Source organism: Nelusetta ayraudi, unplaced genomic scaffold (assembly GCF_046127955.1).
Source record: "Nelusetta ayraudi isolate G7.1 ecotype Tasmania unplaced genomic scaffold, CSIRO-AGI_Nayr_v1 ptg000018l, whole genome shotgun sequence".
Classification (NCBI taxonomy): domain Eukaryota; kingdom Metazoa; phylum Chordata; class Actinopteri; order Tetraodontiformes; family Monacanthidae; genus Nelusetta; species Nelusetta ayraudi.
This window is the reverse complement of record NW_027466068.1, coordinates 3,237,314-3,257,418: the sequence shown is the minus strand read 5'-3', so window position 1 is coordinate 3,257,418 and position 20,105 is coordinate 3,237,314. Positions and strand designations below refer to the sequence as shown.

General features: G+C 42.9%; 1 protein-coding gene across 1 annotated transcript in view; it reads right to left on the bottom strand.

Moving 5' to 3' along the window:
- Nucleotides 1-5,477: 5,477 nt before the first annotated feature.
- The window catches only part of ksr2 (kinase suppressor of ras 2), a 116,873-nt gene continuing 102,245 nt past the window's right edge, over nucleotides 5,478-20,105 (bottom strand). The window contains exon 22 of the mRNA XM_076025798.1: nucleotides 5,478-5,856. Coding sequence (XP_075881913.1) covers nucleotides 5,850-5,856 — 7 coding nt within the window. The 3' untranslated portion in view covers nucleotides 5,478-5,849. The remainder of the gene's footprint in view (nucleotides 5,857-20,105) is intronic.

The following is a 20,105-nucleotide window of genomic DNA, read 5'->3' as shown; positions in this document are numbered from 1 at the left end:
GGGTTGGAGGAGTGATCAGGCTGGAAGAGTGGTCACGGCTGAAGAAGTGATTAGGGCTGGAGGAGTGTTCACGGCTGAAGAAGTGATCAGGGCTGGAGGAGTGATCAGGGTTGGAGGAGTGATCAGGCTGGTGGAGTGAATAGGGCTGGAGGAGTGATCAGGGTTGAAGACGTGATCAGGGTTGGAGGAGTGATCAGACTGGCGGAGTGAATCAGGGCTTTAGGAGTGATCAGGCTGGAAGAATGGTCAGGGCTGGAGGAGTGAGCAGAATGGAGGAGTGATCTGTCTCAACATGCAACATTCCAGACGTTAAAGATTGGCCAATAATCAATCAATCACTCAATCAATCAACTTTTATTTGTACAGCGCTAAATCACATCCAAAAACGTGCTTTGTATAATCAGAGAAGAGAACCAACTGGACCTCCACCTGCACAGAGCAACGATCTCTTTAATGGGAGAGAACGATCTCCCTCAGCGGCATAGGCCTATAGCAGCATAACTGACAGTGGGTGGATTCTAACTGGAAGCTTTATGGAAGAGGAAGGTCTTAAGTCTACTCTTAAATAAACTAACGGTGTCTGCCCCCTGCACCGAGGCCAGGAGATGGTTCCAAAGTAAAGAAGCCAAAAAGCTAAAACTCCCTCCCCCTGATCTAATTTTAGAGGCTTTACGAGCTACCAAAAGTCCTGAATCCTTGGAGCGAAGGGCTCTCGGAGGATGATAAGGTTCAATAAGTTCTTCAATGTAGGAAGGAGCCTGGGAGTGAAGAGCTTTGTAAGTTATTAGCAATATCTTCAATTCAATTCTAGATCTAACTGGAAGCCAATGTAAAGATGCTAAAACTGGTGTAATGTGCTGCCTCCTCCGAGTTCCAGTTAGTAGGTGTGCAGCAGCAATCTGTGTCAATTGTAAGGTCCTAAGAGAAGATTTTTGGCACCCTGATAATATGCAATTACAGTAATCCAGTCTAAAATTAACAAAAGCATGAGTTATTTTTTCTGCATCTTTAAAAGACAAGAAATTTCTAATTTTAGCAATATTTCTTAAATGGAAAAAAAGCTGCTTGCTATGTTCTGAATATGGGAGTTGAATGTCAAGTCCTGATCAAAAATGACTCCAAGGTTTTTTACAGTGTCATTCGAGGCAAAAGTGGTATTGTTTAAGCTAATGTGACCATTGGAAATGTTGTCTCTAAGCTCCCTTGGGCCGACAATATCCTCAGTTTTGCTGGTATTGAGCATCAAAAAATTCTGCGTCATCCAACTTTTGATGTCACTTGACAGATATAACTGTGTATCGTCCGCATAACAGTGGAAACTGATGTTATGCCTTCTAATGATATCACCAAGAGGTAACGTAAATGTTAAAGAGGAGCGGTCCAAGAACAGACCCTTGAGGGACTCCATGACTAACCCTCTTACATTCTGATGAGTGATTATGGACATACACAAATTAAAAGCGGTCAGACAAATAAGATCTAAACCAATTTAAGGCATGATTTGTAATGCCAATAGCGTCCTCTAGTCTTCTAAGAAGAATACTGTGGTCGACTTTATCAAATGCAGCACTGAGATCTAGAAGAACTAAAATAGAAAGAAGAACACTCAGGAGGTCATTACTCACCTTTAGCAATGCAGTCTCAGTGCTGTGATTATTCCTAAAACCCGACTGAAACACCTCATGACTGCTGTCATGTAAATAGTCATTGAGCTGCCCGGCAACTATTTTCTCTAAAATCTTAGACAGAAATGAAAGATTTGAAATTGGCCTATAATTGGACAGGATACTTGTATCTAGATCTGTTTTTTTTTTTTTTTTTTTTTTTTTTTAATAAGGGCTTTACTTACAGCTACCTTGAAGGTTTGAGGGACAAAACCTGTGGATAACCTGTTCATTATTCTAAGTATGACACTATTAAGTAGTGGTGATGAAGACAGCAGAATGGACAAGCTTAAACTCTCAAAAGAAATATAATCTGATTTGAGCTTAATATTAACTAGCAGATTGGAATAGTAAATGGCTACCACCCCACCCCCTCGACCTCTATCGCAAGCTATATGAGTATTTATGTGACTTTGAGGAGTGGCTTCATTAAGACTAACATGTTCATCTTGGTGTAGCCATGTTTCCGTTAGGCCGAAAAGATCAATATTCTGTTCACTAATCAAATCATTAACTAGAAAAGTCACATGACTTAAATCAAATGGACCAACTGTTATTGTATTATAAATGAGAACAGCAGCAGCAATCAGCAGCTGGCAGCTCAGAACGCTGCAAAAGAAAAAAAAAAAAAGAAATTGCCTTATTTCCCATCAGCCACTGCTGGGACCAATTCATTTCTGTACTGCTCCGGAGGGCCCATCCTGATAGGATGATCCTGGGTTGAGTCACCCAGTTGATGATCACCGTCAGGGTAAGGCAACCCCAGACAAGCCAACCGAGGATGTTGGTGTCACTTGGGACACTGATCTCAGGCTAACTGAGAACTGGACAGTGCCTGAATGGTTCTCAGTCTTTTGTCATTATTATTATTATTATTATTATTATTATTATTATTATTATTATTATTATTATTAATAATAATAATAATATATAATAATAAAATAAAATAATAATAATAAAATATAATATTAATAGTAAGTGCCTATGGTATTATTATTATTATTATTATTATTATTATTATTATTAATAATAATAATAATAATAATAATAATAATAATGATGATAATAATAATAATAATAATAATAAGAAGAAGAAGAAGAAGAAGAAGAAGAAGAAGAATAGCCTGTGAGGTGTTGATTTTCTCAGACGAGATCCTGGGAGGCGTAAATTATGTTTAACATTCCCAACCAGCACATCAACGATACGTCATTAACTTTTGAAGTCATTGCCGCCGGCGAAAACAATATCAAATGAGGGCTGCTGCACCAGCACAGTGTATATCAAGAGAATATTAAATTAAGGGTCTGCGCTTTAAGATAAGGCAACATAAACCACATTATCAGCAGCATTAATTATGTCTTGGGGCATTTAATGAGTCAGCTTTTGTTTAGAAAAAAATAATCTTGTTTGATCAAATGCAAAACTTGGTCTGTTAACTTTGTCCTCCTGAGATTAGTTTTTTTTTTTCTAAATTGTATTAATATTTCATTCATATTACACTAACCACTTACAGCAAATTAAAGTAAGAGAATTGTACAATATGTTTTTTTTTATATATATTTTATTGACAATTTGTCTTCTTCTCTGGACAATAAGACAAACCCTAATGTTGCTCGCAAAAAAGAAAAAAAAATCACAAATCTTTATAACAAGGCAAGTTGTAAATTATTAACATTCAATTTTAACAGCAAATTAAATCATTTCGGGAGGGTAGAAAACTTCTTAGAAACTGCTGTACAAAAATATACAAATGCCATTACAAGTTTGAAACATCAATACAAGATGCCGCTAAACTATCAAAGCAAATATAATGTTGAGCCTGACGCCAAGGGTCGGGACTGCGAGATGACGAAGCATCAAGCAGTTTGCATTGAAGCGGCAAGGAGGGTTTTCGAAGCAAAATGGTATCAAAGCACAGAAGAAGAAAAACAGGGGGCTGTGGGGTTGTCCTGTAAAACCAGCTGTTGCCTGCAGGAAAATAATTCAGTCCCACTGTCGGCAGCGTCACACGGCGTCTACACAGAACATGAACGCAGACGTATGTATCAGTAGTGACAGACTCTCCTCAGAGAGGCCGTCTCCAGGAGGGAGGCACGTGTTCAGGCTCAGCTGCTCGTCTTGGATCAACTCTTCCAGCTTGGCACAAAGAAGAAGCTGTTTTCAATTTGACATCAGCGTGTACATTCTCAAGTTTTCATTCCTATTCACGGTTATGAAGTGGAAGATGTACCTTTCGAAAGCTTTTTAGCGACTGGAGGGAAGGAAAAAAATAATCGCCATTGTGAGGAGCCCTTTCAGTAAGTGCCTATGGACGTATGCAGTGCCAACCTTTGTCATCCTTCACACTAGAAAATGGAACTCAAATATCAAAGAAGTAATGGAAAATATGTAGTTTTCGCAAGACAAATGCATTCATGTCATCCCCCATGTCTGAAACGTACAATCAGCCTAAAATCAGCAGTGTCAGTCAAACTGTCTGACTAAACTCAGCTGTTTAGCCAGGAAGGCACCCGTCTTCTGATTTAGAGCTATGCTAAGCTAAACGCCTCCTACTTCCTGCCAAACGCTGGGACGAGCAGCGTTGATTGTTTCATTGCAACGCTTTGCAACAATAAGATTTTCTAATTGCGATTCATCGTGTTTTTTGAAAGCTGGTTTTGCATCTTTGAGGTTTGTTTACGCCGGCCGGGAAGTTCTTTCACATCATCCATCATGCCGGAAGCCAAAAAACTGGGGCTGCCTCTCTTCCTCTGCAAACTGTACATTTCCACTGGCTTTGTTGTTGTTCCTCTGTGCTTGATCTCACCAGGGTCCTATTCAGCCAGAGTGTGTTAGAAGGTTAAGAGGATGGTGATTCTTAAGAGCTTTGTCCTCCGTGTGCGCTGATTCAGAGGAAGAGAGAATTCTGTACTTCTCTACATGTTGTCGTTGTTGGGAGAAACACATTTGTGCTCTACGTCATTACATTTATGCAAATGTCCTGTGAAAGTTGGCCGATCCTAAGTGTGATGAGAGATGCAGTAACGATAAGAGACTTGAAGGTTAAGTTGAAGGCAATCTGCCTTTGACCTTCAGGGACACGACAACAACAATTGGAAACCCAGATTTTAGCTCCATTTTCTGACCAAAGACACCTTCAAATCTTCTCTTATAATAATAATAATAATAATAATAATAATAATAATAATAATAATAATAATAATCATGATAATAATAATCATGATAATAATAATAATAACAAGAGCACACAGGGGGCACTTTCATGTAGCCTCTTTAAAAAGCCATAACTGAGCTTTTTGTCTGAAGGAAAAATAAACACAATGTAAGTTCTGCCATTATCTAGAGGTCTTAGATTTTAAAAGGAAAACTGTTCAACCACAGCTGTGAATGTTTTAATGTGACTCCATCTGACCTGACATGGACTTGCAATAGCCCTTAGTAATGTCACATAATAACAAAAAAAGAAAAGAAAAAAAAAACAACATTTGGATCGCAAAGACTGGCCAGTCTTTTGGCTCATTCATGTTCAGTGTGCAGGGTGGCTGGAATCAATTCATCTTATCTAACAGCAGGTTCCGCTCCAGCCTCCTTCACTACAAAGATTTAAAGGCACAGCTGCCGGTGTTTGTCGTGCGACAGGAACCTCCTATCGTGAATGTTGAAGGTTTTGTTTGGTTTTGTTTCAAATCAATTTGAGAGTTTGCTTGTAATAATTTTGGGACAATGACAACATTCTTGTCAGCCGTAAACATCAGCAGGTGGTGACCGAGAACTCAGTGTTGCTTAGTATCACAGCACAGACGCAGAAGGTTTTCGCCATAGTGATGTTCATGCTCAAATGTCTACACAAAAAAAACAAACATTTGCAGCTTGGGATGAGTTGCAGCATGGCATGAATGGTGGTACATGCGCGTTGACTCCTTGGCAAAAGACAACAGGTGCCGCTTGGAGAAGGACTTCAGGCATAGCGCGAGAAAAAGGCCTCTCTGATTGAAAGTCACCACACACCTTGGGGTACAGCAGCCCCTAAAGGCTCCGACAGGGAGTTTAGAGAATAGATGTTGCATCTGGGAGAGTCTGTGAAAGCGAGAGAGCAGAGGGTGGCTGGGTGTGAGGCGGGCGGAGGAGCAGATGTAAGCAGAGCGGAGCTTCAGGCAAACAGACACAGGTCCCTCTGGCGCCACCTACAGCCTGCAGCAGGAAGGGCACAACAGAGACACAGTTACAATCTCAATGACTCCAAGCTGCCAGCACCACCACCTCACACAGCACACACTCTCAGAAAAAGCTCATTTTTACCAGTAGTCAATGTGTGTGTGTTACCATGTGTGTCTGCTTTTTTTTTTCCATTGTTGTTTTTTTTTTATGGTGCAGCTCACAGTTCATAAAGAAATGGAGACGCAGCACGTGGACAATCTTCAACCATGTAAACAGAACAAACAGAACGACGTATCTTCTTGCGATTGGCGGGGTTAGCTGTTTGAGATAGCTCCCGCTAGCGTCCAGAAAAGCAATTGAGTTGTTGTTGTTCCACACACTGCCTTTTATCTGTGCTTCCTTCAGTTTGCTGCTGAAGTATCGCTGAGCGCTCAATGAGGTCCAACCGCTTGACCTCGCCGACTGGATGCTGTGACGTCCACCTGCACGTCCATCCTGCACAGGTCACTCCAGGGGTAAGACTTGGAGGAGCGGGAGGTGTATGTGGAGTGCCACCTGGATGTTGCGCCCAGGAAACCACAGCGGATCCTGGACAGAGTGAACAGAGAGCCTGGCGGCGAGATGGACCCTCCCTCCCTCCTCCTCTATCGTCCTCCCTACTCCCCTCTCCTTATTTCTCCTTATGTAAGGTTCATTTTTGGGACGCACAGTTGAGGGGAGTATGAGCAGTCGAGTGGCTGTCAGACGCTCGGCCACACTCTTAAAAACGGCAGCGGTGGCAGCGGCTTATTCCAGCGGCATCAACTTCACATGGGAAAATCAACGTGTTCCCAATCGGGCGGCCGGCTTTGTGGGGTTTACCACCGCTTAAACGCAAGTATGGCACTTTTTAGCTTAAAAGAGCATTTAGCCGCTCTTGAGTCAGCCCACGACGGGTTTTACCCTCAGAGCTCAATGTTACTGCCGTCCGGCCAGCCTGTCTCCAGTCGAGCCTGCTGTGCTTCCTCATTTTCTGGAAATTACTTCTGAACTTTTCTCCAGAGTATAATAAATATACATCTGCAATAAGTTCCATGGGTGTCGTGAAACGGATCTACGGAAGCTCTCCCCCTTTTTTTTTTTAGGCTGAGCAGAGTATTGCAGCGATAACTTTAAATGGCGGCTCCATTGAAACTTTGTCCATCTCACCAGCTAACAAGCGCTTTGAGTCTTTATGTTTCCGTGGATTCCATGACCATGACGTAAAGAACTAGAGACAAAAAACAGAAGAAGAAGAAGAAAAAGAAGAAACAGAAGAAGAAGAAGAAGAAGAGGACCAGGATGAAGAAGCTAACAAATGCTGCTAGGTAAGAGATTAGCATGAATGCTGCTATTTCAACAGTTTTTTGCTGTTCTTTATGACAGCTTTGCTACATGGTTTGCCTCACTTCTGACCAGCACGAGTTCTGCTGCGTTTAGGCTTGATCAGTGGCTGTTGTGCTAAACCGGATCTGATTAGCCCACTTAAATGTAACAATTTGCGCAATCAGAGCCAAGGTATTGCCTTTTTCTTTTTCAGAGACTTTCCACCCGAGAACATTTCAGAGACGATGTGTGTTTCGATCAGAGTCATCATATTCATCAAGACGAGAGTCAACCAGCTGCACTGGTCTTCCCTGTCAAATCTTCCCTAATGTGTCTTTCGTTTATTTTAGTTGTCTAAAAAAGTGTTCTTTTTTTTCTTAATAGTGTACCACATAGAGCAGGGGGCTCAAACTCAAATACACAATGGGCCAAAATTTGAAACTTTAAAACAAAGTCATGGGCCAACATTGATATTAATTGAAAAATCCTGGGCCAGATATAACAGTGAAACTTTCCATATTGACCCAAACAAGTTGACTAATGTCAACACAGGAGAAGGTGTTCATGGGTTCTGTACTGATAGAGGTGCCAAATTATCAGCAGAGCATTGTGGTAATTGTAGTGTTACTGTCAACCTCCATGCTGACCTGTTTTTTTTTTTTTTCCGGCTGATTGACACACCTGCTCCCAGTCGATAATCAACACACCTGACCTGTACCTCTTCCCCAGCAATCAGCTCCAGCTCTCTCAAGCTCCAACTCAGCACTCCCTCTTTGCCAGATCGTCTTCGCACACATGCAAGCCTTTCCAGCACTTATCTCCAGACCGATTCCCCGATGCTGACCCAGTTTGTCCTCGTACCAGCCTGCCTTGCCCTTGGACTGATCACCTGGTTACAACTCGTTCTGGCATTGATCCCTGATTGCTGGAACTCTGATCCCTCGCTGAGGCTGCAGCACCCTTTGCGTCGCCTCTGCTAGTGCCTGACACTCCCGAGCCAGATGTGGTAACCCCAGAACGCTATAGTGGAGATCCTGAGACCTCCGGTCCTTTCATCATGAACTGCACTCTGCTATTTGCCCTACAACCACACACCTTTGCCACCGCTTTTGCCATCAATCATCGGTCTGTTTGTGCGTGGTTGTGGGAAACTGCTAAGTGGGAGCGTCAATCTGCTGCCTGCCAAAGTTTTTCTGTCTTCGCAGCGGAGCTTCGCAAGGTTTTTGGACTTCCTCCCAGCCTATTTAAATTTGTCATTACGCGCAAAATGACACCCCCTTCTATGAAAATATGACTCATTCGAAACAGCGGCAGATCCACAAAGAGTTTGCGCTTACGTTGGCACGTTAATTTGACAGTCGTAAACACCACCAGCTAAAACCAGGGGCAGTTTCGTTTGCACCATAAACACCAAAGTGCTTACGGTGTCAGAGCAACTCTCTCTGATAATGTGTGTGTATATAGAAAAATATAATACACACACATCTTAACAAATATAAAAAATATAAAATCTTATTTATTTATTCATTAAGAACGTGAAATATTGATAAGTTACAAGTTCAGTAAAACTTGAAATCAGCACTTACTCGATCAGATCAACCACTAAACAGCTACAAATCACACTCAGGTGGCGGTTACTGTAAAGTATATAACATATTGAAATATATATGAATATACTGACTATCAGCCAAGCCCCAGTTCATGACTTCTCGTTCTTCAGCCACACCGGTAAGAGCCAAGTGCAGCGAGCGTTCAAGATCACCTTCTTCTGGTCTGAACTAGTTAACTGGAAAAACACTGCATTTATTTGTTGTTGGGTTTTTTTTCAGTTCCTGCTTGTCATTACGCCCACACTGGACAAAGGGAAGAAAGTACTAATTTACTCAACAAACACTCATAATTGCTTATAAATTTTGCTGTGCATTTATTTTATTTTTTTTTTCAGTTTTATCTTATATGATTCCATTTTGGTGCTTCCAACCCAGAAGCAAGGATCTTGTGTCCACAGAGCTCTGTGGGGGAAACGCATGACTCAGCTACTGCAGTTCCCTCTGCCTTTATATTCCTTCTTTTTTTAAGCAACACACACATAAATTGCTGTTGTTGCCATTTGGAAGGTGGTACAGCCATCATTAAAAAAAAAACAAGTTTTTGTCTCATCAAGGCCTATAATTTACATTCAACAGCCTTTCAAAAAAAAACAAAAAACAATTGTGTAAAATGTGCATAATTTGCTTAAACATATGATTATTAAGATCTCTTCCAGTTCTCATTTCACCCACTAAACATGCTTCGAAACTCATCGGGAGGCGTCGACAGGGGATGGCAGGGGTCAGCAGAGGTCGGTATAGGGTGGGCAGGATTCTAGGGGGGTCATAGGGTGTCAGGAGGGGTCGCGGAGTGTCGGCGGGTTTTGGGGGGTGTCGGCAGGGGATGGCAGGAGTCAGCGGAGGTCTGCAAGGATCAGCAGGCGTCGGCAAGGGGATTGAAAGCATCCAGATGAGTCAACAAGTGTCACGGAGCATCGGCAAGTGTCGGGTGGTGTCGGCAGGTGGTGGGGGTCATTGGCAGGCATTGGCAGGAGGCGGACCTCATCGGCAGGTGGCCGCCACGTAGGCTCAGTCCCACAAATGCTGCTTGCAGCTTTAATTAATTTTTTTCCTCACTCACGCACATAACGCACCCAATATTAGAAAAACACAGACTTGTAGAAAGTTTTGCTAATTTACACTGAAATATCAGTGTATATTACAAGTGTTTAGACCCTTTGGTCAGTATTGAGTCGAAGCACCTTTTTGAGCCAATACATGGCCAATTCTTGGGAATGATCCAACAAGTTTTCCACGCCTGGATTTGGGGATCTTTTACCGTTCCTCCTTGCAGATCCTCTCCAGTTCTGGTTTGGACTGGATTGGTGAATGTTGGTGGATAGCCATCTTCAGTCTCTCCAAAGTCAGGACTCTGGCTCAGCCATTGAAGAACATTCACAGAGTTGTGAATGTCAATGTACTAGGCGGCATTCATTCAAACACCCCCACAACATGCAGCTGAACAGTGCCAGGTGTTCTCCACACACACACACACACACACACACACACACACACACACACACACACACACACACACATATACATTGAACACACCCCAACATGGCGGTAGCCAGGGGGCTAACTCAAACAGAGTCCACATTGACTCACGGTTCAGACCGACACAAAGAAAACATGATGTGTAATACCAAAGGAACATTAAACACGGACTAACACTCAAAGACACTCACACACTTGCAGTTCAACAAGAGCAATTAACAGAACTCATCCATAAATCTCGGCAGGACATCCTTTGATTGGTCCCCTCAGATTCTAGTGTTTTGCTGCGTTTCCAGTCCAACAACAGCAGCAAGCGTCCTGCACTTACTTATTCTAAAGATGGGCGACATTCTGCCTCTGCCATGCAACACGATATCAGCCAGGCGTTGGTGGTCCTGACATTTGATCGCTGCCTCGCTGTGTTGTCCAGTGGCAGCAGGGGGACCTCGGTACACCAGACAGGAAGATGGATGTGTTGCCTTTTCTTTGTGCCTTCCGACAGCAATTTGGCCGCTGGTGTCAAAATGACATATAGGAAGGCAGAGAGCGCAGCTGCGTACATGGCTGCACACCCAGCCGCAAACTGTTGTTGGTGCTGCTAAACATCCAGCAGCAACAGTCAGCTTACCCCCACAACTCCAACCACCTTCAAAGAGCTTTGAGGCTGAAGTCAATTCAAGTTGCTAAAGGATGTTTCAGACTTTAACTAGTTTAACTTGCTAAAGCTAACCTATATATACCCTCCAGAGCAGCAACACACGATTCCCCGCACTGAAAGCTTTGTAGATCTGTGTATCTCGCTGCTTCGCTTCCTCGTATTTCCTGCATCCCACGAAAACGGTCTGTTTTACTTCACTCCACCCCCGGCCTCCTCCGTGTACGCCTCCCGCCCCAGCCCACTCCGCTGTGATTGGTCACACTCTTCGTCGCTGCTGAGCCTCACTTCCACAGTTTGCCGGTGCGGGAGTTAAGAGTAAATGGCAAACTTTACGAAACAGGCACAATTTAAACACTTACCATCGGGAAGGCTTCACCCTTTTGTAGCAAGGGTGATAAATTGCTTTTTGTGCCCCAGGAATTGTCATATGATCACATGGGTCGAGGTGGCCAATGGAAACCAATGCTCTTATGACATGGAGGCACATGTGTGAGCTGGCCAAACAATGGCCAGCCAGCATGTGATGTCATATGGTCAGGTGGGTTGGTGCAGCCAATCACCACCAGTGGGTGGGTATATAAGGCCTCTGTGGCTCACTCTCAGGGAAGCAATGGGGGAAGCTACAGGAGAGATGAGCTACAGGTTGGTTCTGATCTACCTACCAGAGATCTGTTTTGGGCACTGCAAGGCTGTTTTGTCATTTGACTTATTGTTGACTTGTAGGAGCCTTCAACTGTGCCAACTCAAGCTGAACATGGCTGAGTGTTGCCATGCCTGTGACCTGGCCAGGTCCCTGAACTGAAATGATGGCGAGCTTACGAAGCAGGATTTGAACGATCCTACAACCGAAACGCCTCCCCACCTGCCAGGCCGGTAGGGGGCTCCTTGGAGCTCAATTGAAAAACTCTCACCCCACTTGCTCAGCCGTGGCCCCTTTCCATCCAGACCCATACACACTGACATACATTCACACTCATTTACATACACACACCCTCTTTTACTGAATTTTCATTTCCTTCTCATATTTCACCCTGACTACTGTATTTGACCCCAAACCCAGACGTGGGTTGTTTTGTCATGAACTGTGGGTGGGCGGAAGGGTTGGATGGCTGCATTGCTGGGCTATGGAACAGTTTGTTTGATGGTTTTGTTGAAGTTTTTGGTTTTGTGTTATTTGTTTAGATGGCCATTTTTGTTTTCCTTTTGCAAACTTATTTTTGTTCACTGTATATAATTTCACATTGTTTACCACCATTATTCATATAAATATATATATAAATGCAAACAAGTCTCTGGTCGCTTGTCTCCACTCCCTCTTTGAGCCAACTCTAGCATCTTCTGAATCTTATATTACATGCGCCTCACGTTGGCCTCATTTTTGATTAAATACAAGTGCTACACTTTAGCAGCAGTTTACTGGCTAATCCAGCTTCGTACGGAACCAGCGCGGGCTGAGTTACGGCCGCAAGGCGGACCGAAGGTCCCTGGACGTTTTTTGTGCCTTCCGTGTCCCCGGAAATATATTTTACTTTTTGTACTGACCGTGTTTTTGTTTTGTATTTTTGCGAGACATCTTAATAGGGCTTAGAATGATTTCGTTTCATACTGTTGACTTGTATCAAAACACTGTCCTAGCAGAGAAAATATGTACGCTGAAACGATCACTTGAGTCATAGAGTCGTTTATTATTAGACAAGAATATCTGCACAACTTAAGTCCACACAAAGCACAAAGCAGGAATAGCTCTATACAACCAATGTTAACATGCTGGCAGAAACTCTTCAGTTTCGTGTCAGCGAACGCAACACACAAGCAGAGAACGGAGTTAGCGGTGGTGGCTAACAGTTCATCAACACGGTTCAGCGGTTGTACGTTGCAAATAGTCTTAAAACTAATGTTGCTTGAGGTCACAATGCACTCACAGTCCTCGTACGTGTTTTCAAATATTGCCGTGGCTGACTATTCTCTCGTCGTCCACCGGACCGGTGTTCCATCGCATCCGCATTAGGCTGAACAAACCTCCAACATTTTCTCTGTTCGTTCTCTGTTCGTTTTTTATTTTCCATCCATACATCCATCTTCTATACCCGCTTATTCCAATTCAGGGTCACGGAGGTCTGCTGGAGCCTATCCCAGCTGTCTTAGGGCGAAGGCAGGGTGACACCCTGGACAAGTCGCCAGTTCGTCGCAGGGCCACATAGAAGCAAACAACCATTCACACTCACATGCACACCTACGGACAATTTAGAATATTCAATTGGTTTTTAATTTCCCTGACGCAGAAATAACATTTTCTTGGAGCAGCGCACTGCGACATAACTTCCGGGGCAGAGCGGGGGAGGGCGGAACCAGTCCGAGAGTGTGTCTGAGCTTGGCCATGAAAGGAGATCTGGAGAGCATTCACGTCAATACGTTCCACAGAGTGTTCAGAACCATGCCCAACAACTTGCAGGACTCACGTCCAAACGTATGAACCTCATTATTTGACGATTTTGCATCGTTTGATAATGGGTTTAACATTGTAACAGTATTTAGAGCTCAGAAAAGTGGAAAAGCATCATAAGTGCCCTTTGAACTAGTTTAGATGCCTGGAAGAGACAATTGGAGAATCTGGAGAACCTGCAGACGCCTCCAATTAAATGTCCTGTCCTCACAAATCATATCTGTTTCTTTCTCAAACCCCAAATTTATACCAGAAGCATCTGCGGCTCATGGAAACTGCTACTTACCCTCTCACACCAATTGCATTTCCAAGCGGGGCATCTCGCGCAGCGGCTCGAGGATTGCAAAATTGCGCGACAACCCAGGTAGTTTCGCGTGTATTTAAAGAAAACAACAGTAAGAGAAAACTCTTTGTCTGTCCCAACAGTGTCTCGAAGTATCGTTATGTGTAAAAAAAAATAAAATAAACCAAACTGCAGGTATCATACAAAATGCGGGTATTTAAAGTATGCCTGCATTTTGTTCATCATAGTTTCAGATTTAAAGTGAAATCTGCTTTACTATTTGACTGCCAAACTGAAGTTTGTTGAAGCCGATGCGTCACGTTGACGTTTCACAGTAAAAACGTGCCTCAAGAAAACTTCCGTGGCCTGCCGACACGATGCAGGTTTGTCATGTGGCCCATTGCAAAAAATAATTGCCCACCCCTGTTCTAAAGTCTCCCTGACGTTGGGCTGAGTCATTTTTATTGTGCACAGGTTGTTGTTGAAGGGGAAAACATCCATCTCATTATTTCCTGTATATTCCCTCTTGGTGTCCCTCATTAACTAACTCCAGCCAGGTGTTTGAGACTGACTTGTTTTTGTCCTGTTCCAAATGTGTGGAACAGACAGAATTAGGAGGAAGTTAAACTGAGTTTAGACAGAAGGAGCCTGAGAAGAAGACAAAAAAAAAAAAAATCTGAAAATGTACGTTATATGTGATCTATAAGTCAGTAGATATGCACAAGAAACCAGTGTGTCAGGCTCAAGGTATCTCCAGTCTGGAAGTTTCCTAAAGTACGTTTACATGCAGAGCTTAATCGAGCTATCCTCATAATTCGGTTTTCTTGTCTAATCGGACTTCTCTCCTTGTCCCAGTATACATGCAGTTGAGAAAATCGAATTATTCACGGGAACGTGTCCTCCTCCCCAAGACTAGGGGGCGATATCAGTCTTTTCAGCGTGTTAATTTGCGGTTAACCTCTTTTGTCGCACAATAACAAAACAACTGGAGTCCGTAATGGTCTTCTAATTCCTCACCGAACAGCTGCAGATGTGCTACCCCACCGTCAGAGGATTCATCAGAAATTTACATTACATACATTACAACATACACAACATATTACTGGCAAAAAAAAGCAGGAAATATGATATACGCAAATTTGCGTATATCTCTCTCTATCTCTACTTATCAGCTGTCTACCTGATACTACTACTGAGACTCACAGGTATCACAGCTTTCTTTGGGCATTTGTAAATGAAGTCAGCCCCCTGGTAACATTTTGATTTGGGCTGCCTGAGACAACTGGTTTCCCTCAGCCATCATGTTTTCTTTACTTTCATTTAAATGGCCAGTAGTAGTTTTTTTTTGACGATCCAGTGATGGTGGCCCAGCAGCTGTTTGGTAAGGAAACCGATGGTGATTTGGAGATGCAGACAATGAACAAGTTACTAGACAGGGGTCTTGTTATGTGGTAAGAGGGACATGCAACTGCCTGTTAGGCAGCCCTGAGGCTGTAAGGGTGGGTCAAGTCAGGTGAGTGGACAAGGTCAACAACATCTTTGGTTCAAGTGGATTGCTGAAAACAGCCAGTGTGAATAGCCCTTCAAAAGGATGCCCAGCCGTATACAGTACATGTAGCACGACGGATATCCCTGCCCCTGATTCCGCGGATTAAAAGAGAACTGCGATGCTGTTGAATCGCAATATTTTCTCGTGTTGTACTGCCAATCCACGTGTTTCAGGAGAAGAATGTCAATTTAGATATGTCTTTAGTAAACAAATTAATTCAGGATACAAATATACAGAGCTCTGAGCCGAGTTCCAAACCCTAGCAACAACAATGTTTTGTCAGGGCATGAAGTCTGACTCCTATCTGTCCCTTGACTCAGTCCTTTTATAGATAAAATAAATATGCAAACGCGCTCCGATTTTGTCCTCCTATAACTGGCTGCCTGGTCTCCAAACCCCAGCCTCCTTGGATGTTGAGGCAGCCTTTGTTCCAAGTTTCCAGTTAATGTTACTGAGAAGAAACCAGTCCTTATTTGACAGGGAGCCAAATGGCCCATCCTTTCTTCCGGTATGGTCTGCTGAAACAATTTCCTGCAAGCAAAGCCTGAGGTCAAAAGTTCCCATCCCCATGCCTGCGATGGGTCAGAAGTTTATGAAGGTTGCAAAGCCAATTGCTTCAGCTGTCCGCCCTCTGGTCACCAAGGGTCACAGTTTTATGAGGGATGTGCTTCCTTTGTCCTTCCAGGTCTTGCATGACTTCTGCAATCAGCTACAAAGTGTGTAATCCAAACAATGCCTTTCCTTATGCATAGGTCAGCTGAATGGTTTAAACATTCAGCTGCTGTTCCCACCACGCTGTGAACTCTTGAAGGTGTTCCCACCACGGACACCTTCAAGTTCCTGGGATCCACAATCTCTCGGGACCTGAAGTGGACCACCCATTTAAACTCTGTCCATAAGAAGGCTCAGCAGAGATTGTACTTTCTGAGACAGCTCAGGTCTGATCACCTTCTACACTGCCATCATCCAGTCTGTCCTCTGCACCTCCATCACTGTCTGGTTTGGATCTGCCACCAGACGAGACAGGCACAGAGTGCAACATACAATTGGGTCTGCGGAGAGAATACTTGAGACTAACCTCCCAACTATCCACAACTTGCACCTGTCTAAAACAAAGAAACGTGCAAGTAACATCGCCGCAGAACCCCTCACACCCAGGACACAGACTTTCCAAACTCCTCCCCTCTGGACGACGTTACAGAGCGCTGTACGCCAAAACCAGCAGATACCGTCTCTGTTTCTTCCCCCAGGTTGTTGCTCTGATGAACTCACATCACTAACAGAGACTCAGTGACTCAGAGCAATCACTGTGCAATAACCGTCCTTCCTCTTCACCTGTTTACACTGCTCGTACTGCGCTACTGTTACCTGTTCACATTGCTGTTTACACTACATTATTCACACTCCACTACTTTGAACATCTTGACCTCTACTGCTGCACCTGTGTTTCTTTCTATCGTACTGTTACAGTGTGTACATATGTCGATTTAAATATGTTATTTTTATATTTAGGTATATGTGCACATTTCATTGAATGATTTTATATATATGTATATATATATATATATATATATATATATATATATATATATACATATAATTTATATATATATTATGTATACTGTAAATATATTCTTAATTTTCAACTTTCTTCTCCACTAAGTTGCACATTGTTTATTGTTTATTGTATAATTTATACTTTACTTTTTACTTATTCTGTTTTGTTTTTTGTTTTTAACCAAAGTAGTGAGAGCAGAGAAAAACCGGAGTCAAATTCCCTGTTTGGCATGCACAAACTTGGCCAATAAAGCTGATTCTGATTCTGATTAAGCACAAGTGTCTAAATTAAACATAATATTACCTTCAACGCATGAAAGAGGAATGCATAATTGAAAAGGTTACACAGCCGACAGAATGGTGCACAGCAATGGTGCTGGTGCTCAAACCCAACAAGAGGCAGGTCCGCTGCTGTGCAGACCTCAGGAGGCTGAACTGTGCAGTGAAACTGAAAAAGTATGTACTGCGCACTGTAAAAGAAATAATGCCAAGACTCGCTGGGTCCAAAGTGTTTCAGTGAACGCCGCAACCGGGTTCTACCATATCCCAGCGCAAGAAGATAGCATGAGGCTCACCACATTCATCACTCCATTTTGGGAGGTAGACCTTCCACCTTCTCTCATTTGGAATATCGAGCACTCTAGAAATCTTCCAAAGGGAAATGGCAGAGGCTTTTACAGGTCTTGAGGGGGCAGAGGTCTAAATGGATGATGTACTCATACGTGGAGAAACAGAGGAAATACATGACCAGCGCCTGGCTGAGGCAATAGAGGTCATTGATGCTGCGGGCCTCGAAATTGAACAAAGATAAGTGCAAGTTCAGACAACAACAGGTCTGCTTCCTGGGCCATATCATTGATGAGACAGGTTTCAGACCTGACCCAAACAAAGTGATCAGCATAGAGAACTTTCCTCAACCCCAAAACATGACCGAACTAAAATGATATGTAGGAATGGTCAATTACCTCCGCTGAACTCCTCATGGGCAGGAAGCCCAGAACCACCTTGCCCACACTGCAGGACAACCTAAGACCGAACTGGCCCGAAAAGGATGCGATCAAACAGACTGATGCAGCAGCCAAACAGAAGCAGGTCTTTTACCACAACTGCAGAAATGGGGTGAGGATTCCACCCCCACTAAGCCCAAGATATACTGCGCTCACAAAATTGTATGGACAAAAGCAATGGTCAACGCCAGCGGTTGTTCACAGCGCTTGCCCAACCCTAAGGTCTTTGTTTATGAAGTGAAACATTTGAGTTGTCTTATTTTGGTTCAAAGAAGAAATGGAACGTTTATGTTGATATTTGGGTCAGACTGAGAAGTGATTGAGTGTGTATTGAAGTTAATTATCTTTGAGGGGGAGATGTAATGAATAAAAGGCGTTTTTCAACTAGCCCTGCACGGCTAGTGCCAGCCGTTCACGGTACGGGACAGCTCGGCTGGAAAGCATTTCCATAAGCCTGAGCAGTACCTGAGCGTGGGCGGAGTCACGGTTGCAAGGCAAACCAAAGGTTCTTGGACGTTTTTTGTGCCTCCCGTGTTCCCGGAACCATAGAATTTACTTTTTGCATTAACCGTGGTTTTGTTTTGTTTTGTGCAAGACATTTTAGTAGGGCATAGAATGATTTTGTTTAATATTGTTGACTTGTATCAAAACACTGTCCTAGCAGAGAAAATGTAGATGCTGAAACGATCAAGTGATCGTCTCAGAGTCGTTCATTAGACAAGAATATCCGCACAACTTAAGTCCACACAAAGCACAAAACAGCAAGTTTCATTCGACTGGTGTTAACACGCTAGCAGCGTTAAAATCGCTATAAGGAGCGAACCTTAAGAGGAAGAATAGCTGCCTCTTAAGTTTCGCTGCCAGTGAACACAAAACACAAGCAGAACATGGAGTTGGAGTTGGTGGCCAACAGCTAATCGACACGATTCAGCGGCTTTGCAAATAGCCTTAAAACTAAAGTTGCTTGAGGTCACAATACACTCACAGTCCTCATACATGTTTTCGGATATTGTCGTGACAGACTATTCTCTTGTCGTCCATCGGCTGAGTCAAGGCCACCTCCCTCCCATTGCCCATTGGGCCAGTGGTCCATCACATCCATGAGACAGAACAAACATTTTTTCTGTTCATTCCACTCCGACGGTTGCGGCCCTTGATGCTTCAGTAGTCGCTCGGCAGTCACTCTGCATTTTTTTTTTTTTATTTCTCCCGACACTGTTTTGCTGAACTGCAGCCACCAGCTGTGAAACCACTGAAAGCATAAACATCTGCAGCTCTTTGTTCGCCCACGGCACAGTTTCATAAGCATTTCAGTTTTTAATGCGTGAAATGAAATGTAGTGCAACGAATAATGGTGAAATGTATGTGATGTAATCACATACGTGTCCACATACGGGGCATTTAAAAATGGCGGTTTTGGTTTTCTTGAAAGACTCCCACTCGGCTTTTGTCCGAACTTTTACCCAATCAGTGCCCTGCTCTGTGCAATGTCAGCCTGCTTGGAACCTCAAGGAAGCAGGGACCAAAATGGTAACGGTTGGAACCATGTGGCAACCAGTGGAAAAGCGTACTAACTGAGAGGGTTTGTAATTGTAGTGTATGGGGCTTCAGTAAAGGCAATGAAACGTATCTAACAACACATTTTATTTGGTTAATAAAAAGAAGTAGAAAACATAACGATAATGAAAGAGTTTGGAACACATAATGGAGAGACAATTTCCAAATAAAGTGTAGATCATTTGCGAAACTTTGTGGACTTGTGGAGATGTTTAAAGCCTCCAGGAAGAAACTATGAGCACCAATTCCACTACAGGTGAGAAGTGCATTGTTCTGTATGAACTGGTGAGTTGTACAGAGCACCGTGTCACTGCAAACCCTTTTTGGAGAACACAAATTAACGTAAAAGGTTTGCGTAATAGTGATGGGAATTCTGGCTCTTTACAGAGAACCAGTTCTTCTGGTTCAGACACCTCTTTTGGCTCCTTAGATTTTATGTTGCTTCTTTTATTTTATGACCAAATTATGTGCTAAAATTAATATTTACTGTTCATGATATCAAAAACAAACAAACAAACAATGGAATAGAAGAATAGAATAAAATGCCTTTATTGTCATTACACATAGTGCAACAAAATTGGAGCTTCTTTTCCGTGCAAACCAGTCAATAAAATAAAATAAAATTAGCAAAAAATAAAAAAAGCAAAAATTGCTCAGTACAAAAAAAAAAGTCAAAAAATAAATAAATATGCGCAAATGAATATATACAAATAGGGAGTGTATTGCACAGGGTGTTGCAACTGAATATTTAAATACATTCACATCATTTATTGCATGGGTGAGGAATGTGAGGTCATA